This window comes from Poecile atricapillus, chromosome 2 (assembly GCF_030490865.1).
Source record: "Poecile atricapillus isolate bPoeAtr1 chromosome 2, bPoeAtr1.hap1, whole genome shotgun sequence".
NCBI lineage: Eukaryota > Metazoa > Chordata > Aves > Passeriformes > Paridae > Poecile > Poecile atricapillus.
In genome coordinates this window covers 105023824-105047119 of record NC_081250.1, presented here as the reverse complement: position 1 = coordinate 105047119, position 23296 = coordinate 105023824, and the positions used below count along the sequence as shown (strand labels likewise).

The following is a 23296-nucleotide window of genomic DNA, read 5'->3' as shown; positions in this document are numbered from 1 at the left end:
TTGTGTAACAGAAAAAAAAAAACCAGAAAAAAAACACCACCAAAAAAACCCCACTTTTTTTTTTTTCAGTGAAGATCTTTTTTGTAGCTTTAAAAGATCTTTATAAAATATATTATTTCTGAATCTCCAGCGTTAAACTTCAATGAAATTAACTGACTTTCCTATCTAACAAAATACTTACGTATCACCCTTAAATCACAATTTGTTCCCAGGTGCATTGAAAAGCATAGGACTACTCCTGTGACAGAATTTGCAAAAAATACCTTGTTGACTTAAGATGTGAAGCATGCAGGTCTGGACAGAGAGGTGTGAAGAGATGCCATTGTGGTTTTGTTGCAAACAGCAAAGTGAAGATTACCAGGGATCTAAAGGGAAGCTGGAGGTAATTACAGTGATGAAAGCATTAAGACACTAAGATACTGTGCACAACTACACGAGCTGTGACTAATAAAACACGACGCAGTGAAACAAGCTTGTGATGGAAGGAAAAAAGTGAATTCAGTTTATTTGTGAACACAGAGCAGAGTTCATACACTTTTACAGACACACACACACAAACATATTATTATCCTGGCCTCCTAAGCCTTATTTTCATTTATGTTACAGTACTGTTACCCTGTTTGGGAAGATTAAACAATATTTAGGGCTGTAAATGACACTCATATTAAGGCCTCACTAAATTAACACAGCAATACAAAGGGGCCTTAACACAGACAAAGCCAGCAATCATTTCTCCATGATCTAACACATTCCATTTATGCTGCTATACCGAAGCTGGAACAAATCCTAACTGCTGCTCAAATACGCCCTGATCATTTTTGATCTTTCCATCTACCTCATTAGTTGCTTCCACTAAAACAATTCTTGACCCTTTCCTTCAAGATGCTCCAGGAAGAGGGTCAAATGGTAGGCATGTGTTTACAGACAGCATGCATTTGGCCTTGCTTGAAATGCTACAATTAGTTTCTGTGAAGTTAGCAGTAAGAAAACATTTAGGAAAGGCCCTGTTTTCCCTGGCATAAATAAGTGTATTAGAAGCAAATGTGAAGTGAATGGAAAAATCCAAGGCTGCCTGCTAAAGCAGAAAGCCATTTACACACATAGTTTATATCAGCCTAACATCCAAAATCTCTCCTGTACTTCTGTCTTCTAGACTTAAATTCACACTTTCATTTTATCCTACTGCTTTTTCTCTTGCTCAGACTCTCTCTCTTCCTCAGGTATGTACACACTTACAGTGACATCGCTGGTCTCTGTACCGTACTTGTTCTTCACCACAATGCTGTATTTCCCAGAGTCTTGTGTCGACACAGTAGAAATGGAAAAGCTGACATTTTTTCCAGATTCAAACTTCAGGATGCAATTGGCATCTGATACAAATGATTTTTCATTCTTCAGCCATGAGACCTCTGGAGTGGGATCTCCCCAGACGGTGCAAGAAAGATTAAGTGCCTATAGAAAAAGTACAAAGAAATTATGAGTCAGTAAATATTTGTTGTGTTTTTTGATGCCTGACTCTCCAAATATTCTGACTTCCCATTTAGCTTCCTGCTTTTAGTAAAGGGATGCATACCGTCATCAGTAATCAATAATTTATTTCACTCTTCTCTATCATAAAGGAAAAGATGGAACCCAGTTAATTCAAAAATGCCATTAAAACCTTTCAATATTTTATAGACCTTCTTCTCTACTCTCATAATCATTGGTAGAGGTTTCTCCATGCATATTTTTTAATATAAAATTAGATTTTATCTGCATTTGTGTGTTAGACCTGAAATGAGATTTTAATGAACTGTCAGATGGTTTTGTTCACTTTAAGCTCACTATATATATAAAGAAAATGTGCCTGCTTTTTTAGATAACTAAGAGCAAAGTGGCCCTGGAATATTTTGTTTAATTTGGGATCCTTTTAAACTATGCCCTGACAGCTCTTCTAACACTTGAAGTGTTTTATGCATTTCTGTAAAACTATTTTTAACTGAAATCAATACAGGCTAAACTCGTTCTTTGGTGTTCATCTAAGTATTTCCCTTTGATGTTAGTACTGTTCCAAAGGACTGAATACAGTCCCATCAGCCTGTAGGAAGTATCTTCACTGTTAGAGAATCATATTGTTAGGTCATTGGCAGCTTCTTCTACCTTCAGCAGGCTGGTGAGTCTCTTGGGCACACTTTGCACAGGCCTTCTTTTTTTTCTTGTCAGATAAGAAATTAATTTTTGGGAGATATTGACACATGTAAATGATCGCCTCCTCCAGTCACAGTGCTATGGCAGTCTTCTCAAAATGAGATATTTGCAAAAGTAAGTATCACACAGAGTGAAATGTGAAAAAAGTTCACATGACAATTCAGTGGTACATAGGCCTTTCTCTGGAGCTTTATTTAGGAAGGAATTTATTTATATGAAGTATTAGATAGTACACTGGACTTAATTTAAAATGCCATTTAAAGAAGAGTCTAACTGGACTGGAAATTGAAGGACTTTTACTGCAAAGAAAATGACCTTCAGTGCTTCATTAGGAATGGATTAAGTGATAAATAAGGAGTAGACAAGATTTCACTTGACTGGAATTAAGTATCTCTTCCAGCCTTCCCTCCAACTCACCGCTTGTTATCCAGTAGTGTGATAGTGGAAGATGGGACAGAACAGAGATACCTGAAAGGCTGTTGAAATGAGTGGACAGAAAAATTGATGCCTCTATAAAAGTGAAAGGTGTTGCTATCTCTGGGAACAAAATAAAAATCCCCAAGTGCCCAGCCTAAGGACCAAAGCGAGAGCAAAAGGGAAGGGAAAGCCTTTCCTCTATCAGCAATATGTAATTCTTGGCACTGAAGGAGGGCAGATTCCAAGTGAGAGGTGGCATAGTGGAAGTGGCCTCTATCTAATTTCCTGCAGCACCTACAGCTGGTGACCATGTGGGGCTCTTGACTCCCTTCTCTCATAGCCTGCAGGTGTGAATGTGGTTTTGATAGCCATATCAATCTGTCTTTTTGAAAAACAAGTGGAAAACAAGAGGTTTTACATTTCCCCCTCTTCCTTGTTACTCTGGATACCAACATGCCCTCAGCCTTAGTTGGCCAATGCATATGGACCCCTTCAGGTGCTCAATATTTCATTATTGTCTTCTGATTTTCAAGCAAGCAAGAGCTCAGCACCAAGTAGCTCCCGCTGTAACTCCACCATAGCACTAATAAGCTGATGCCCATGTCCACACAGCTCCATTAGTGGCATCATTCAAAGCTGGGGTGTTTGAAGTGGTGTCATACTTCTTAATTCAAAGAGATTCAAGCAGCAGTGATGATTCTTTTCTTCTTCTAAATAATTTCTTAAAATAGCTACATTTTCCTTAACCTTGCATCACTAGCTCCTGTTTGGTATGAGTGATCCTCTTGATGTTCCCAACTCTTTCTATTTATTTTCCAGCTACTAATGTGTAGAGATGTGTCTTATAATTCACTCCCTGTAGATGGTGAGATCTTCAGTTTTCTGGAAGGTAATTCCATAGCCAAGGAGAAATTATTGTTCACTGTGACTGCACCTATATGTCTTGGATTTCTGTTCTTTGGGTAAGAGATTATCTTTGCTCATGTATAAATTTATTACTCATTGAAACCCTTGATTATAATACTGTGTTCAACCTGATATCATTATAGCAAAAGAAGTGTGCCCTATACTCCTGGGCCCAGGGCATTGAGTCATGTCCACTTGAAGCAACCAGCAGGTGCAAGTCCAGACCCTTTGTGTCCCTTGCTACCTCTTCTGCCTTTTACTGCAGATTTTCGTAAGTAGGGTAGTACATGTGGCAGAGAGAAGTGTGTCACTGTATTTCAATTGCCATTCTTCTTTCATATTAGCACAGAGTCACAGTCATGGGTGGTTTGGTGAGTGGACTGAAACCTTCAAGGAAATCTGCTCTGTTCTTCCAGCCTATCTGTGAGGATCTACACCCCTGGCAGAAGGGTAGAATAGTGAGTTGGTGGGAAGAGGGATGTTACATGTTGCTTCTATGTCTGAAAGTGCCTCTCAGAATTCTAAGCCTCCTCACCCATTTATAGGCCTTCATTAAAACAGGCACTTAGGTTAAGTTGGCTGGCTGGACACAAAACTTATGCTAGCATTCTCTGTCAGGTCAGATTCCTCCCTAATGTGAACTGACACTTAGCCTTTTCCAATTATACCACACTGCTGAGGAGCATTTATGTCTATCAGTGGAAGCCTCTTAGGCCATCTGGAATGCTATTTGATTAACACTCAGTAAACACTGGTTCATTCGTTCTCACCCATACCCTTCAGCTCACATGTAAAAAGCTAACAAATAGCATCACAGTCACAATGTGAAGTTTAAATTTGAGATATGCATATCTAAGTTCAATCTCGGAATACCAATCAGTTCATATTAGTCTGTGGTTATGGTGGTACTAGAATTCACAATCAAAGCTTGCCAGACCTCCGCTACCTCATTTGCTGTTTTACAAAATCCTCAGTGATTGTGCAATTTGCATGAGTTACACAACAGAGAATTGCATTCTTCTCTCTCCAGCATATATGCAAACAACAGACAGATGAGCCAACACCACCCAGACCAGCTCTGTTTTTCCTGATCACTCTCTGTCCTACTCAAAACAGTCCTCTACTGAATCAAGAAATGTAAGGTCAAGGATATTTGTCTCGAGTTCTGGGAGTTTTTCAGCCATGTATTCAAACGTTACTAATGTCCTTGCTGTCAAGGACAACATGTGTCTGGGTAAGACTTTGCAACTCATTTTTTACAAACTCATTTTATAAACACTACACGTTTTGCTTCAGTGAACTCATACACAAGTTCATATCAACTGTCCCTTGGCTGAAAGCTTAAAACTGGTAATCGTTTACACCCCAAGTTTACACCCTGCCAAAGCATTATGAGAATCACGCCTCCAAGCACTGATTAGCTTTCTGAATCTGCTAATCATTCTGTTCCTTTGTATCTTCTGTCTACAGTTATAATGCTCACACAAGTGCTTCTTACTTTACAGCATTTCTCAAACTGCTAAATCTGTTAAAGAATTTTATTTTGTAATGTCAACATACTTGATTTTCCCAGAACTTCTTCACTCTACTATCTTGTTGGCTATATCTCACGCTGTTAAGCGTTTCAGAATAAGATTTTAGATTCTTAACACTTCTGCTGAGCTTATAATCAAATTCTTTTAACCCAGCTGACCTACTGACAGATAAAGCCAGAAATACCAGGAAGCTGCCTTACTGTAGTTGTCACATTACAGGTTTTCAGTGACATTCACATGCCCTATTTCACTGTTTGCACACACTGTGGAGAGGAACTGGCTTGTGGCAGAGCAGCAGGAAGTGAAGAGCAGGCACGTCTTTGTCTCAGTCCTATTAAACAGCAAGTTGTAGAAACAGTGTGCTGGGAAAAGGCTGTGAGATTAAGAACTCACTTTCTGGGTCACCTGTTCTGTGCTCAAGCATCGACGCTCCTCTGCGAGTGCCTTACCATAATCTTTCAGCTAAACTCTCCTAATATAATCCAGTATAGCACCAGTGACTTATTTTGACTTTCTTCTCCTTTCCCTGATGAAATAGAGAATTTTTTATCCTATTGGCTGGAGGAGAATTGAGTTATTGTGGTTTACTACTTTTACACCATTTAAAAGCCAGCCTCTACAGGTGTGATTACCATGCCCCATTGCAGAGAAGTTAACTGCAGAAAGCATAGAATGACTGGCTCCCATGTGAAAAAAAGAGTAAACTTTCCTGATGCCCTGTTACAAAAAAAAAAATCTAACTGTGAAACCTGTGCATGAATTTTTAAAGAGCTGGTTATATAAAGAGTTATAGTCCCAACTCACATTGTCATCTCACTTTTATCTAATTCTTAAGAAAAGACACTGCCCTGAATACATAAACCCATCTGTGCAAGTCCATTGAATTATGTGCAGAAGGCAGGGGATGAATAAATAATGTAGCAGATTTTAAAGATGGCATCTTAAAAAAAAAAAAAAGTGAACGTGTTCCCATCATTGAAAGGCATTCAGGCTGTTGGGATTCAGTTAATTCACTGTATTAATTCAATTAATTCACTTCAGTTAATTTACTATACCTTGCCCTCCTGGATGGTGACAACATCGGGCAAACCTCCAAGTACCCGTGCACGATCTGGAAATAAAGAAGGGTAATTTTCTTTAGTGTCTCAAAATCAACTGTGTGCCGGATTCTGTTTCTCTTCTAGTTCTTTCCTTTTGTCTTATTTATGTACAACTTGTCTCTGATATCTGTGCTAGCAGAGAGCTATCCAGCATTTTTAGCACACCATTTGGACTTTCAAAAATGTTGAATTCACAGCAAAAGATGTGTTAATATTTGGTGTCAATCACTTACAGAGAGGAATTAAAGTACACATGCAGTGTCCTGCAGACTTTGATATTAATTCACTTTTAATTCTGAGTGCATGAAAAATACATTTTTAGGACCTGTTACTCAAAATTTTTACTGTAGTAAACTAAAAACGTTGTGTGTTCAAAGGGAAATGAATGACACCTTGAGAAGTCCTGGAAATTGTTCTTTAATCTAGATACAAAGACAGACTTCAGTCTCAGTAGCAACAGTGAAGTCCCACCACTTGTGTGTATCTATGTCTAAATGAGATTGATAGCTGATTGATCTGGTTTTAAACTCAAGACTCCCATAGAAATCTTAGACAAATACAAATAAGCCAATCACAGGCAGGCTTTAGTGCACTTATCCTGGAATATGGATTTTGTTCGTTACATGTCTGGGTGGAGCCTGGCAGGGGAAGGAAATGACTGTACAGAATGTTCCCCTCAAGTGTGTTCTGTAAAAGATGTGCTCTGGAGCACAGAGATAACAGCCTTAGGAGACCAGGAAAGGAGCTGTGTTATGACAGTTAACATGCCTTACGGAAAGTCCAGGGTCAGAAATTAAAGGTCAGCACAATCACTGACCCCTTTGCACTGTCTCAGTCGGGACTGGTGGGGGTTACTGTTCAGATCCAAGCCCTGCTCTATCTCTCTACTCCTTTTTCTCAAATAAATTTTCAAATGCCAGTTCTGCCCTCATTCTTATACAGGTCTGAAAGTCGTTTGCAGTGGAACAATTCCTTTTTCCATGACTTCTTCTGTAAGTAGGGAGGATAACGAGTTTAATAATTCAAGTTGAAGTCTAATAACTTACTCCTTAAGTAGTTAATACTTCTGTTTTAGTTGCTCTGTTGGAACTGACATACAGGCAAAAGTGTGAGAAGATTCTAAGCAATTGAAAAGATACTGTTGCTTTCTTACCAGTTTCTTTAAGTAATACAGAGCTATTTGACATTTTGGAGCGTTCAAAACTAGCCAAATTATTCTCTCCATTTTTGAAAACAAAGAGACTTTTGTGCAGAGAACATGCATGAGAGATCCCAGCAACAAAGTTAGTTTTTAGAGAAGGCTAACTGATATTGAGAACAGAAGCTTAGATGAGAAAAATCAACCTAACCCATAAGTATAATATGATTAGTTGCAAAGTGCCCCAATGTTAAATCAACAAAGCGTCACTTATTTCTCCTTGGTGTAAGGACAAACTCATTTTAGGATGAGCACGTGCATATACACATGCCCTCTCTTTCTCAACACACAACCTTCCTGGAGAGGAAGAAAAGCTTCATAAACAGTTTATTGCAACCATTGTCAAAGAAGGCCTACTTACTTTTCTCTGCAATTGCAGCTTGCCTGGAGTTGAAAGAAACAAGGGGAAAGTCCAGTTTGAGTTAAGGTTTACTCAGAGTGATTGAAAAATAGATTATCTTTCTAACTGCCTTTAATCCATTAAGGAAAATCTCTCTCATTGTTTGGCAATACAGCTTTTTCTTGGCTACCTGACTGTTATATAAGAGTTCCACCAAAGAAATCACATGCAAAACTCCTACAGGCTTCTGAATGATTAGGACTTGTTTCATAAGATAAAGTTATCTCCAGCACAAAACAAACAAATACTGTTATTATTTTATGGCTGCCATTACTGTATTTAGATGGCATAATACTTACTTTAGTCTCTGGAACTCAGCAAAGGCTTCATCAAACGCTTTGTAAAGAGGAAAAAAAGTAGGTTTAGAGATAAATAATCACACAAGTTTAAATTTCAAATAAATAAATTAATTTAAAATGTAGATGTAATCAATTTAAAATATAAAATTTAAAATGCATGCATGTGTGTTGTACAAACTCTAAAATGCTGAATGGTTCAACTAATAAAGGCCATCTGGTATATGACAGCTATTATATATACATATGAATGCATAAACACACTTTTTTTTTTCCTAGAAGTCAGGCTTTAAGACAGAGAGCAAGAAAGTGATAGGCTGAAGTAATTTCACAAAAGAGAGGAAGATATGCACAATACATTATGACATTTTGACAGTGACCTTTCAAACTTTTTATATTATACATCCCTATCTAAAATTATTTTGAACATGTGCTCCCTTTATGTATATTTATTCATAGATTATGTAGATATACACAAGTGAAGTTCTTGTATATTCTTCCTGCCATCCCAGTGAAGCACACTGAGTCATCTTGCACACACCCATTTCAGAGACCACTGGTTTATGAAATACAAGAGGTATGATTTTCCAGGATTTTTCACATCTGCTTGAAGCGTCACACTGATGGCTACAAGCAAAGCAAACAACAAATTGTTGTCTCCTTTGTAAATTCAGACTCAGCTGCCATCATGGGGGAGGTCAACCTCTCCTGCTTTAAAAGGGAAGAAGAAATGTCCTTTCCTAGAAAGTGAAGATAGACTACAGAAGGAGCAGCGTGGAGGTGATTAAAATGTTATCACCCTTACACAGAGCTTGCAAGCAAAAAGTGAAGCTTTAGGGATGGGAACAGCTGGGAATGGAAAGAGTAGTTTGGAATGAGTTAATCTGTTCTCTAGGATCTGAGAGGTCTCTCAGAGTAAAAGCTTCCAACCAACAGTCAATCCAAACTGTTCCCCTAACTGTCCTTCCCCATGCTGAGAGGTCTTGACATCTCTGAAGGATAAGGAGCTTTATTACACCCATCAAAGAAATATGGTAGGAAAGTATCAGAACAAACTCATCCCTCACTTCCTCCTTCAAATATTCCTTGGAAGAGAGACACACTGAAGGCATTCAGTGCTACAATTCATATTTAAAACTGCCAATCATGTCAGCAACACAAGGGGTTTTGTAAAATAGCTCAGAAACTGGGCTGGCATCTCAGTAGGCAGACTGTAAGTGGGTATTTGGAGTAGGAAAAAGTAGTTTGTATTTTATTATTTGAGAGCACAGGCTGAGGAAAACAAATGGCATGGGTTGGGGAGAACAGATCCCAGAACCACAGAGTAAGCTGAGTTGGAAGGAGCCCATAAGGATTATCAAGTCCAGCTCCTGATCCTGCACTCCACCATCCCCAAGAGTTACACTGTGTGCCCGAGAGCATTGTCCAAAAATGCTTAACTCTGTCAGGCCTGGTTGACACAGTACCTACAAAAAATGCCAGACTGGTGGGTGCAGACACAGACCCCAAAGGGTGACACGTCTGTAGCAAGGTCCTGCTGTAGATGCTACCACAGCATACTGCCCACATAGCAGTGATGTTAGCAGAGGAATGGCCTACCTTGTCCAGAAAGATCCACCGTCTTTTTGTGCGTTGTGTTGCCATCAAAGAGTTCCATTATGTATCTGCCTTTGTCCTGTGGAGTTGGCTCATTTATCTGCAACCAGATCTGCTCCCCGGTGACACCAGTCCTCATTCGGTCTGTGAACTTAATCTGGGTGTCACTGAAAAGTACAAAACAGCATTACCTTTTCATTTTACTGCAGTATAATGAGAATTTGCTCATGTTGAGTCACTGAGCACATCTGGAGTTACTACTTCTAAATGATTTCCAAGATGCTATGGTATGCCATCATATTCTGAAACCTCTGAAGTCAAATCCTTGCTAGAGTTGTGAGCCAGCTGGGCAGAATTGGTGTGACAGGTTTCCCTGTTCAAGGTCCAGTTATCCTCAGAGCTTGCAGAAAAATTATGCATCTCAGTCTATGACCTGAGCCATAGAAAAGCTGTACAAGTCTAAAAGCCACATCTCTGAAGGGTAGCCCAGGCATCCACAAATGTTGCTGTTCTCTTTTTAGCATAGGTTTATTGTTGCTTGGGCAAACCAAAAGTATACAGGGCCATACCTATAAAAAAACCCACTTTTGTCAGAAATGGTGTTTGCCCAGTTGGAATGATTTCTGATGCTCTGCTGTGTTTGGAATTTAAACACAATTTGACATAAGCATGTCTTCTTCCATTAGAAAAACAGAAAGCAAAACAAAAAACCCAAAAACTCAACACCTCCCTCCCTCACCCCTCAAAATCAATTTCTTAGCTTCCTGGATAAGCAGTTAATTTCTCTGGATGAGTCAAATAAGCTACTCATTTCCTTGTTATCTTTAAACTGATAACTTTGAATGCACTGGAGGGAAAAAAGTAATTTTTTTTTCTCGATTAATTTGACATACTTCAAGATGAAACAAGTTTCTAAAAATGAAATGGAGAAAAGAGAGAGGGGGAGGGAAAAAAAAAAAACCTTGAATACTTTATATTCTCTTGCACTTACTTGAAATACTTGGGACTTTTGTTGATACCAGGTCAAAATGGGTGTCAAGAAACAAGAAGTCCTCAAATCACTTTCATTTCTCTGGCAGAGTGCTGGTTAACACCAGTGTCAATAATTACAGCAAGCCTGGTACAGCACATCCTGGATCTTCTGTGCCTCATTTACATGTGTTTTATTGAGAGATCCGTAATTCAGATTCCATCATACAGACTAACTACTATCATGTTCACAGGAAGTGAAACAGCAAGAATAGGAATAATGGTTTTGAAATTATCTAAGTTGTTTACTTCTCTTGTTTACTTCTCTGGGTTTTCCAGTGCAAGCTGTTAGTGCTGGCTGAGAACTCAAAGCTGTCTCACAGATTTGGATGTGCAACTCCCATTAATTCTATGGGGAGCTGGGCATTCAAATTCTTTTTTAAAATCTCAGTTCTTCTGTCTGTCTTGGTTAGGTTTGTAGTGCTTGCAGCAACTGTTGTCTGGATTTTACTGCTCTGGGCACATGCTGGAATTTGCCTCCTAAAAATGAAGCCATGCATTAAGAGGATATGTCTGCTTGTTCCAGTTCCAGTGAATTGCGGTTTCTAGACAAGCAGACCTCCAGGGCAGGTATCTCTGAACTCATAGTGCTGGCCTCTTTTGAAGCCTGACGGTCTCTCCGGTTATGTTTGCATCACTCCTTAAAACTGAGTCAGGGAAAGATGCAGCTCCCACTGGCGAGGTGGGAAGTGCTCTGAAGCAGCGCAATCCTGCTGGCATCCTGTGACACGGGACTGTCTTTCATGAGAGAAGCAACAGGAGGGCCTGGAACCACCCCACTTGGCTCTCCTACTGATTTCCCATGAGTGTAATTAATTGAAACAAACTCATATGAAATAAGGACTCATGAGAGAGGAGAGGAAACCTGGCCCTCATCTCTCTCACATATCCAGGTTCTTTCTGAATCTATGAAACCAAAACTGCACTGCAAAGCTCTTGTGTACTTACTTGTGCACCCAGCCTACTCTCAAATCTTCCACATAATAAGTAACATAGGAGTACAGTCTGATACCCTCAGCTGTGCTCTGGATTTTCAGGTCTGTTGCAGATAAAGCTGAAAGAAGAGCACATGGTTTTATGCAGCCATACAGCCATTCATTGAGTGCCACAATGAGTCATTCATTCGAAAAAAGAATTAAGTGCTTACCAATCCTTCTGCATACTTCATTCATCAGATCTGCAAAAGCTGTGGAAATGAAATCCAGAGACTAAGACTCTGTGTCTGCAGTTCAAACATAGTCAACAGTAGGACAAGTACTGTCTCTGAAGTAGTCTCCCCAGAAAGTCTGAAAAACCAGTCTTTGAAAAATCTACCTTTTCAAGCATACTAGAAATCTGAGTAATTCAGAAATGTGGCCTGATATTTTACAGTTTCAAGACTTTATTTAAGTGCAGCCTTGATGAATATTGCTGCAGCTGAACAAGATGATGTTATATTATTTTTGTTTTTGTAAATGACACTATTCAGCTGGAATGATAACCTGTCTATATACATTCTAATAGATAGGAGTGAAATGTTAAGAATATAGTAATCACTATGTGGAAAGGCCTCTGAATAATTGGCAAAATATAATAAAAATATTTTAAAATTATCTCATTCTGTAATTTTTTTCTATACTTGTAGGCTTTTTGATGGTCTCCCCAGGAAGTCTGTTATCATTATGCTTAGCATTAATCACTGTATGCTCCCAAAATTATACAGAATACAGATGCAATAAGCTGTATTTAAATGTAATTTGAACCGAAAAATCTTAGGTTTTTTAATCAGATGATTTTGTGTGCATGAGGAAGAAAGCCACAGGAAGACAACATGCACAGATGCCTGTATTACCCTGAACCCACTTCAGTCAGGGTATTTGCTGGTGTGGCTGACCACAGCCAGACTCTGACCTGTGTCCTTGAGCTTTAGCTCACTGGAGTCCTTTCCTCTGTCGTCCTTCAGTATGACTTCATAAGTGCCAGCATCTTTCTTAGAAAACTGCAATGTTGTAACAATAAAACCAGTTTCAGAACAGGTATTGTAGAAAAATCTAGATTTTACTTGTGAGCCTAGCTGATATCTCGTCCCTGTCCCCAACGGCTGGGGCTGCGCCCGTGCCCCCCAGCTGCCCTAGTCCTGGCTGGGTTGGTGGAGTGGGCTTTGGTGGGAGGTCCTGGTATGCCAGTACCATGTCCTACCCCAAATCTGCTGCAAGGCTGGGCATGAGCAAGACCCCTCTGGTGACTCTGAAAGCCTGAGTGACAAGCACTTTCCAAATGCTATTTAGAATGGAAATGTGGTCTCAATCTGTTGCTAAATTGACATGCAAAGGAAGTGACAAGCTTATTATCTCTTCTGTCATCATTTCCTGAAATCTGAACAAGCAGTTACAGACAGACATTTGCTGTAGCGAAAACACAGACGCCTTGTGAGCTTTTCCATTTTTAAAACCCACTTCCTTTTTCAATTGTTCTGCTGGAGTACAAGATCAGATCATATAATTCATCTGAACACTAGTTTCAGCTGAGGGCTAATGAAGACAGTCACTCACCTCTGATATAAGCAGAGTACACACGCCATCCTTGAAGTCATGTTCTTCATCTACCATTATCTCCCTGTCATCTTTGTACCACACAATGTGTGTTTCCTTCTTAATATTAGCCACCTAAAATGGATGAAAACCACATGGCAATTATTCACTTCATCTGAGCAGGAGAGCTCGGTGTTGTAATTTGGGTTAGCTTGTTCCGTGGGTTAGCGTGCTCAGGTCTCTCACAGTAGAACAGCAAGCTTTACAACCTGATTGCAGTGAGCTACTGCAGGCCTCCATTTTAAAAGGAGGAAGGCAAGACGGAAAACAACAGGGATGCAGAGAGAGAGAAAAGTTGAACCTGCCCAGAGAATTTCTACATGCATAAACGGGCCAAAAATTAGTAAACCCCTGGATTTACAGACTTGTCATTCTGTTTCAGGTGCTTCTCTGAGTGGGTGGCTGATACACCAGAAGAAAGAAGTTCAAGCTGTTTTCCAACGCACTTTGTTACATGCAATGAGCTGTCACCTCAGCAGGATTAAGCATCAGAGACTCTGTCACTGTCCAACATGCAGCTGGGAGTCCAAAAGCAAAGGTCTTTAGTCCCTTCCCATCCTTACCATCTAGGTAGTGGTAGGCCAATGTACTTTGAACATTTTACTCGGGGTTTTCCTTGCCCCTTACCTTACATTTCAACATGACATTACACTCATCGGTAACTTCCCATCCCAGTTTATCCACAAAATGAGGACCTGTTTGAAATTACAGGTATATTTTTAAAAGTCAAGTCAATGGTATTCATGATGCAAAATGAAAGTCAGATGTGTTTTACTTGACAAGAATACTGTTATATTTTAATGAGGCTTTATTTTTCCTATTTCTGCTTCAGAAGTAACCACATAACACAATAAGCCCCATGCATTTCAAATTAATATAGATAAATATAAAAAAGCTCTTAACAGACTAACACATATGTGATTCTTATAAGAATTCATATTATCACCTTGTTTCCTGTGCCACTCTTTTTTCTGGAAATCTGCTTCATCCCGTAGCTTCTTGAATACTAGGAATGAAAACCAGTAAGAAATACAAGGTCAAAACTTCATGTACCATTTGTACGATGCTAAATGTCACTGCAACAGTTTGGTCTAACTCTGTCCCTTGGATGTCAGTGAGAGTCTGGCCATTGGATCAGGTTTTCACTTAACATTGCAGAGTGTCAGAAACTCATTATGGCTAACTCAACTTTCCTGGCTGCTTGCAGTCATCAGGAATTTAATGTGTCCTGTCTGATGATGTGCAGTCCCCAGCCATACAGCTCCTGGCTGGAAGGCAAATGAGAGGCAGCAGAGTCAGCAGCTGCTTGAGCTCTAACAGGTGCAGCTACTTGTTCCCAGCTGAATGGACTTTTTATGCAGGAAATTTTCATTCCACCCACAGGAAACCAAACCATGACATGCTGCAGTATTTTACATTTCTGTAACAATTCCCTTTCCTCCCATCACTTTAAGAATTTCAGTTCACACATATGCCCTGTCCTGTAGGAGACAGGCAAAACTGACATAAAAACCCTGGAACATCTATTGGTGTCAAAAACACCAGTGAAAAGTGAAGATGACAACTGACGTAGCCTTGGTATAATTTTTCCAGCCCACTGCATAAAACAGATTAGCCTACCATCACCAATGAGGACAAGACTAGATTGATTGGTTGCTTTTCCATCCTGCAGCTGGAACGTGTAAGTTCCTTCATCCTTTTCCTCAAGTTTATCCATAATCATTTCAACAAGGCCTGTATTCCGGTCCACCTTCATTTTATATTTCTGCAGGAGTGGAAAGCAAAGCAACAATTAATACATGTCAGAGACAGAAAATATTTGTGAAGTGTTATAATGATCACTTTAGGAGAAATTATGTTTTCTTTATTAGAATTCCCACTTATTCTGGCTCCCCTTTGTTCATATCCCTATCCTATTCTAGATTCACTAGCTCTAGCTCCAGCTCCAAATGTAGAAGCAAATAGATCAATCTGTTTATTTACTGATGCTGTACAAGCACATGACATGCCTGTTGCACAGTGAGTACTATGTTCCTTTTCATTAGAAAGGTTTAGATTTTCATCTCTTCAGAATAATGCTTTCTTTGAGGGTGATTATATCTCACAAAGTTGTGTCTAGTTGTGTTCTCACCTCTGCCTTCTATCTGCTATCAGTGTTCCAACAAAGTCATGCCATGCCTTACTCCCATGTCTTTGGGGGTAAGAAATTCTGCAGCTGGAAACAACCACTTGGGAATTTTTCTGTGGTTTAATAAATTCCTTCAAACCACAAAGAGAGGTGAGAACAAGGGTATTCTAGGGCTATAGATGAAGGAGGTAGGAGGAGTCTGGGAAATTGCAGTGATTCCTTGAAGACCACAGTTAGTAGAACACATGGTATTCATAAAAGTGGCAGGAAGGCATATAACTTCACTTTATGAAATGCATCCAGTAGAATTTATCTGGAGCTCAGAACAATAGATAAAATCTTTCTAATCATGCTTTCCATGACATATGCTATTTCTCATGAAAATGCATCAGAGTGGAACACTACTCGGAAGTATACTGAAGATAGAGACACTAATACTCATTGATACTCATGAAAATGCAAACACATGTAAGCAGTAAAAGCCTTACCTCTCCATTGAAAATCTCCTTATCATTAAATACAAAGTTGGCCTTTGCATTGCCAGACAGTTTTTCAGCTTGCAACCAGAATCTCACTTCTCCTTTTTCCAAGATTTCCACTGCCAACTCAGAGGTAAGTGGGACAGCTACAAAGAAGAAAGAAAGGAGTAATGCAAATATTTTGCCTGTGCCCAAACAACTATTGTCTGCTACAACCAGAAAGCCACTTAAACCTTCCATACTCAAATACAGTATGTAAGGTAACTAGCTCATATCAGCTCTTCATATAGACAGAATGCCTCTCCACCCACATATACATAGAGTGACAGATGAGATTTAGTCTTTTGATCCTTCAATCACAAGGCCTGTCACAACTAAAAGTGTTCAAGATTTGAGCTATGCTCCCTTCTAAAACAAGGCTATTTCAAATGCAAACTGCAAATATCTGTGCAGCATTACACGAGTCTGTATGGTGCAGACCCATGTTTAATGAGTTGTCTAATAATATTATTGTATGACAGTGAACTGACTCAGAGGGGAAAAAGACAAAACAAAACACAAAAAAACTCCAAGCAGAAAGCCAGATCAGAAAGTCAGCTGCTGAGTTGTAGGTTGGGAGATTTTTGGAAACACTCTGATCCTCTGCTGAGTGGAACCTCCATCTCCAGAATTCACCAAATATCCAAACACATCCTCAGTCTCCCCAGTACATTTTGTTTTCCTATAAATAACCTAAACCCCAACATAGAAACCAATTCAGTGTGTCAACGGGAAAAAAAAAAAAAGCAAAAATTGTGCACTATACTATAGGTAACTCTTTTTTAGCTAGTTAGTTCCTGATGTTACAGCATTCAGCTTGTTTTCAGTTTAAGACACCATAATCAGCAACATTAATCATGAGTAGCTAGACTCTGATATTGGGGCAGACTGCTCATCTCATTGACTTCCGTCATGTTATCTGTCTTAGCGGATGTGCAGTAAAAATCATACTCCCAGGATTACGTGTGCTGCGGTGTGTGAGCTCTCCCTCAGGCTCTACTTTCTCAGCAGTGTAAAGTCTGCATTGCCAGGGTGGAACAGCTGAGGACAGTGCACAAACACGTTGCAAAACAGATGATGATATAGTCTGGTGGAAGTGTAAAGACACACACACCTCCCAGGGCAGGATGGTTTCTTTAGCTAGGTGTAGGCAGGCTCAGCTGCACCAGGAGACCAAAGCAGTGTCTGATTTCTTTCATCCTGCTGTTTGCACCGTTCTAAATGACAGGGGTGCCTTCTGGAACACAGCTGCCATTCCATCCCGCTGCCAAACAGACTTAGGGGATGAGGTCCCCTCAGCTCTTCCTTTGCCACAGTCACTCCTTCTCCCTCCCACACCCCACACCCATATCTGTGCTTTTAGTGCCTGAATGGCACAGCGTCTGCCTCTGATAAAAACAAAGCTCCTTGAAGGTGAGGCAACAGTCACAGGGAAACAAAGAGAGTTGTGCAAAAGGCACATGCTTAACCAGAGAGGGAAAAGCCTGGAGCCTGGAGCAGCATTGCCACGGAGTGGGGCAAAGACAGCCCCATGGAAGTGTGTCCCTGCTGTGCGAATGGTCCGTGTGAGCCTTCCTCACCCAGCACATCACTTCGTGTGTAAGAAACAAGGAATCTCAGGGCTTGCATAATTTCTTAAAACAAAGCAACTGAAATGCTACAGGAAGCAAGTGGGAGTGTGAATAGACATCAGGCTGCACTGCTTTTGTCTCACTGTCATCACTACAGCAATTTTAAACCCCCACTTGGCTTGCCTGTTATTAACTAAGAATATCTTAGTCTAACATGGAAGGGAGAAAAGTATCTCAGCAGCTGTTAAATAAATGGCTGTAAGGATGCAAAAGGATTCTTTTTTGGAGAAAAGTCTGATCACTTCTCAGCCTAAAGGAACTGAACGAATTTGCCTTACAGTCTGCCATGAGCAAAAGTCTTATTTAAAATATTTCCATAAGCATTCATAGCTATTTTAGGCATTTTCCAGTGGTTTTACATCCTATTCGTGTAGCATCACAAATTACTGGCAGCACTTGACAGGCAGTCCTTGGGCAGTTGCTAAATTGAGGAGTTGGAAGAGTTTCTTTTTACCTCATACCGACACACTGTCGTCCCCATACATAGCTGTGCTCTGTAAGGTTGTTATCCAAGCAATCTATTTCCCTGTGGAGTTACTGGCTGCATGTGTTTCTAAGCAGAAGTTCCATTAATTGCTGCTCAGAAGTACAGACAGCTGAATCTCAGCCCCTAGTTATAATATGTATTTTTCTTGAAGTGTACACAAGGGCCCAGAGTGGCCAAAGCATATAAGACAGTTTCCTCCTTAAGGATACTTTCTGCAGTGATCTCCCTTTTCTGCCTATGCCTCCTGGAAGCTCATGTACAACTATGTAATTGCTGTTACCTAATACAGTGGAAAAAAGATGCTATGATCTGTGTCCTGAGGAGCTTATTTTGTGATGTTGGTAGTGAACAAAAAGCGTGGAAGAGTCCTCAGGAGGAAAGGGTCAGGGCAAGTTAGGTCATGCGACAGCAGCAAGGTTTTGTGATGACCGACTCTTAGTGTGAAAATATAATTAAGAGAAGATAATTGGGAGGAGCAGGAGTAAACAAGGGTTTGTTTGGGCTGTCATTAAACTTTCAAAAGCTGATACAGTATGTTGAGAAGAGTAGAGCTGATGAGAAAAAGACAAAGAAGGAAATGAGAGAGATGATGTAGGCAAAAGGACAGGCCATATCTGTAGCCAAGGACTGGCTGGGCTGAGAAGTGTGATGTGGGCTGACTTGGAAGAGGTGCCACCAGTGCATGCACTAAGCTGAAGATTTTAAAATTCAGGCAAAAGTTTCAGTACTTGGAATGAAAAAGAAGAGAATATAGTAGGAGAAGAGACCAGGTTTAGGTCTCATCTTGTTGTGTGCATTAACATTCATTATGTAATCCAATATTATTTTTCCCCTATTTATTCAAGTAATATTCCAATAAAAATAACCAAATTATGCTACTACCAGGGTATCATAAATGTCTGTGGAGTTAACAAAAATACCATCCCAAGAGTAGAAAGCATGTTCAAATTTTGTCAAATGTTCCAGGAAAGAAGGAGAGAATGAATTTCAGCAGGAAAATTCTGTACATATGGATCATTACAGCTGAATTTACTACACTTGCTAAATTTGTTAACCTTAAATTTAACTTATGTTAACTTCCGTTGGAGTAAAATTGGAGAATCTTTCAAATTCTGGTTTTCAAATCAGGTCAAGCATGCTGAGTAAGTATTAAAACCTCTTCTGCAGAGTAAGCAAAGCCAATATGTTATTTATTTTCCAGCTGTTATACAGACATACTGGTCTATATATAGACCAGTAGCCTGCAATAGTTTGGGAAGAACATCAGTAATATACAAATGCACAGAAAGAGGGAGGGTGAAAAAAAGAATCTTAATTTTTTCAATCCAAACCCACTTTCACTTGAAATTACTATAGTGACCTCCTTACCTGATGGTGGCAGGAGCTTTGTGACCATAGATTTATAGAATGGTTTGGGTTGGAAGGGACCTTCAAAGTCATCTAGTCCCAAGCCCCCTGCTATGAGCAGGGACATCTTCAACTAGATCAGGCTTGTGACAGCCCACTGCATGCAAAGCTCTCCCCTGTAGACAGGATTGATTCACTTACTTGGGAATTGGCGTTCATGGCTCAGAGCAAGCAGGCGTTTCATTTCTGCAAAAGACATGAAAGAAGTAATATGAGGTGCGTGTGTGCCTTTTGGATCTGAGAGACACAGCAGCAGGGAAAAACAGATGTGAAGGCAAACTGGGCATGCTTAGTAGGCATTGTGTCTACCTTCCTCATTAATTGTGTAGCTTGATGAAACTCCATCAGTGTCTGTAACAATACAAGAGTAAATTCCCAAATCATCTTCTCCAAGATCCTTAAAGGAAAGTTTTGACCTATAAAGGGAAAAAAAAGCGTTGTGATGAAAAGGTGAAATCCACCTGAAACAAACCCCTCCTTTCTGTCTATAATGACAGATATAAATAGCCTTTTGTTAGCTTTTTCTCTGAATGAACAGACAAATGTTCAGCTCTGTCAACTATAATTCAGAGTAAGTCCTACCATGTGTGGTAGAAATGGTGATGGCACCAAAAGGAAAAAGGAAAGGGTTGTCTTTGACAACCCTGGAAGGATACTGTAGGTAAAGGCCACCTCAGTTTCCATATGGCAGCACCATGACTGTGGTGGGCCACTATTTCTTTCAATATGGCTTTTGTCAGTATGAGAGCACATAGGCCCTTCATGTGCTGAACCTGTGCATTCACCTTGTCTTCCTCTGGAAAAAGCCTGAAGAAACAGAGTAGGCTTGGAGACGTTATATAAGCTACTAAATCAGGCCATGGTGATGCCATCATGCCTTGCTTACTGCAGCAGTTCCAAAGACTACAGCTGCATTACAGGGCAAATGCATTTTGCAAGGAGAAAGATAATTTTATTATATGGAGATTTAAAAGAATAGGAATAGGAATAGGAATAGGAATAGGAATAGGAATAGGAATAGGAATAGGAATAGGAATAGGAATATTGCTACTACTACTAATTTGACTTGACTGACAGGTTATAAGGTGACAGGGCACAGATTTTCTCTCCCTGTGCCTAAACATGACTAAAGTGCCTACAGCGGAGGTCTGACTCATTCTGGGCAAGCTACAATCTCCAAATGGTCTGGGTATGGATTTACTGGAGAACAGCATTCTCAGGAAGTAACCATCAAGTAACAGAGGCAGTTTTAGCTCTTCCTGAGGTCATATATTAAAAGGAGGGATTTCTGTGACAGTCTAAATCTCTCAAACATGAGACTATTTCTACCCCTGAGGGTCTTACTTTCCGCCTTTGGTATCGATGTTCAGTCGAGGGTCATCCTCAATTGGTTCATAATTCTTGGACCAAATAAATTTCGAGTCTGGAGACATCTGATCACATTCAAAGTTCAAGGAAATTACTCCATTGTCATCTACATCAACCACCACTTCCTTGGTTCCTTAAAGAGCAGAAAAAGGAAATTCCAGTTTCTCAGAGAAGTCAGCAAACAAATTTCTATAGATATCATTCAGAGAGTGGATTAAACAGATCCTTGACATTTTCTCATCTGGAACATAAATTGCTGCACTCATGTATATCCTTGGTCTTTGATTCACAAAAACAGTTCTTTTTCTAATCCACAGGTTAAAACACATCATAAATCAACTAATTTATTTGCTTGAATCTAAGCATCTAAGCATACACAAGAGTTGCAGTATTTGCTATGAAAAAGCTTGAAGGGGGAAAAAAAGCAAGATTTTAAATCCACTAAATGTCTGAGCCATCAAATAGCAATATTTTTCATGGTAAGGGGTCATTAGAGCTTTCATTATACAGCATGGATTTCCTATTCTCTAAAAAGGTAAGTGCTATACAGGGAATAACATGCAAATGTGAGCATTTGAGGAGGTGAAGAAGAGGAAGCAGTCGAGTTGCCCCAGCAGCACACATTTGTGTCTGAGGCACATTTTTGGTGACACTGGCTTTGCTCAGGGAGGTTGGTTTAATTGCTGTGCTTGGCATCCAGCCCTGCTGCCGTCTGCACCATTAATCCTGGGCCCACAAAGGGAGTGAATATTTGCAATTAGCTGCTTATGTCACCCACCCAGTCTTGCCAGTACCTTCAGTCGTTGAGCTGGATAGGGTGACCCAGTTTGTCCCTTAAAAGGCCTTGGGGGTGAATTTTGGGTCAGCAACCTGAAGGCACCTCTATTCTGCTGCCTCACACCCCAGTGGAGCTGAGGGAATTTCATCTGGGATTTGGGCAACCCAGTGAGCTTGTCATCTGTGGCATTAATGTTCATTTCAACAACTTGTCTGAGAATGTCAGGGAGAGCATGTGCACTGAGAGGTGCTGGAGAACATCCAGCCTTCTTTTCTGAACAGCTCTGAGCTGGATCTCACATCTGAATAGGGCACTCATGTCCTATTACTTGGGCTAAGACAATTCTGGGCTGCCCAGAATACTAATGACACACTTTCTCCACAAAGTATTGTATTTCAAGGACAGGAGCCTTATTCCTGACACTGAGATGAAATGCTTTATTTTCAGCATAATTCTTAGTGACCCTCAAGCATAGTAGAAGATTTCTGTGTTTCATCATCCTAATACAATACATGTCTTTTCCAGCACTGTGAGCAGCTCCTGTCATGACAATCTGTGTATACACAGCTTTCTTAGTCTTCACACTTTGCCATAAACGTTTAATGAAAGATGAGATTAATATTCCCATTTTGGTACTGTTATGTACCAGCCCTTGCAGTAGTGAAGCACATTAAGTACCAGTGTGTGATAAATGAAATCTGAGACCTGCAAATGTTTTACTAGGCAATAGTATAGTTGCAATTATATGCAAAATTCATCACTTGAAATTTCGTTAGTGTTTAGTTTCCTCTAGGTCATTAGACCATGAATCTTTCGATGGCATTTTATATGACATGGAAAGAATTACAGCCGTTAGGTTAATTTGAAAAAGAGAATCTTTTACATTTGTTTTAAAGCATTCTCATTATGGTAACAATGTATAGCATTTATTTCCAGAACTGATGATGGAATTTACCTCTAATATTTATATGAGTAAAAAAAAAATTATCTAAATTACTGACCACATTTGAAGACCTCATTCCACATATCCTGCCAAGTGGAGCCAAAGAAGCTGACATAGTACTAGTAGTCTTAATTTCCCTCTAGATAGCTTGGTGGTTTCAACATATCATGCAGAGCTTCTCTTAGAGTCATAGTAAAAAATAAAATACTTAGATGTCATATCACATCTCCATTTATCTGAGAATTTTATTGCATTGAAAGGAAAGAAATAACAGAACATAAAGCAGGCATCTTCCACACACTAGAGGGAATGGCATTATTTTGAATACAGCCAATCAGGAAAGTTGAATGGCACAGAGTTTCCTCAGTTTCTGAGGTTCAGGCCTTTCTGAGGTGGCTGATGCAAGTTCATAATCTAATTTTTCTTTGTATCAAGATAAACAAGGACTAAAGGCAGCAATGCATAAGAGTTGCAGTCTGCTCTTAGATTTCTCTTGTTTCCTGCAAGATCCATATACACTGTAGTGCTTTTGTCAAAAGGCAAAGTAACAGATCAAAACTAGCCTGGATTAGTATTTGTTTGCATGGTTGGGATTTTTCATTTAATTTTAGAAGATAACTGTACAAATTAAACGTGGTTTTCAAAGAAAAGAAAGCAGATGCAAAGTGTTGAATCATTATAGTTACACATTCCTTTGGATAAAGACATCTGGCACCCTTTGTATGAAAGCAGGTATTTTCATTCAGTGTATTATTTGGTTGCATTCTTTGGTTACAAATCTTAGTTTTCTTGCGATTTTACA

General features: G+C 39.7%; 1 protein-coding gene across 6 annotated transcripts in view; it reads right to left on the bottom strand.

The window, feature by feature from the left end:
• The window catches only part of MYOM1 (myomesin 1), a 73534-nt gene that overhangs the window by 3574 nt on the left and 46664 nt on the right, over positions 1-23296 (bottom strand). For 4 of the 6 annotated variants that reach the window (XM_058832220.1, XM_058832221.1, XM_058832223.1 and 1 more), the window contains 16 exons: positions 20750-20906; positions 19715-19821; positions 19547-19591; positions 15851-15987; positions 14855-14999; positions 14181-14240; positions 13862-13929; positions 13196-13309; positions 12555-12642; positions 11812-11850; positions 11613-11718; positions 9639-9802; positions 8043-8079; positions 7705-7727; positions 6101-6156; positions 1237-1452 (listed from right to left, as the gene is read on the bottom strand). In XM_058832220.1, coding sequence (XP_058688203.1) covers positions 1237-1452; positions 6101-6156; positions 7705-7727; positions 8043-8079; positions 9639-9802; positions 11613-11718; positions 11812-11850; positions 12555-12642; positions 13196-13309; positions 13862-13929; positions 14181-14240; positions 14855-14999; positions 15851-15987; positions 19547-19591; positions 19715-19821; positions 20750-20906 — 1562 coding nt within the window. Of the gene's footprint in view, positions 1-473; positions 1453-6100; positions 6157-7704; positions 7728-8042; positions 8080-9638; positions 9803-11612; positions 11719-11811; positions 11851-12554; positions 12643-13195; positions 13310-13861; positions 13930-14180; positions 14241-14854; positions 15000-15850; positions 15988-19546; positions 19592-19714; positions 19822-20749; positions 20907-23296 lie in introns of those variants that run through there. The other 2 variants (XM_058832222.1, XM_058832225.1) reach the window with 1 other exon arrangement.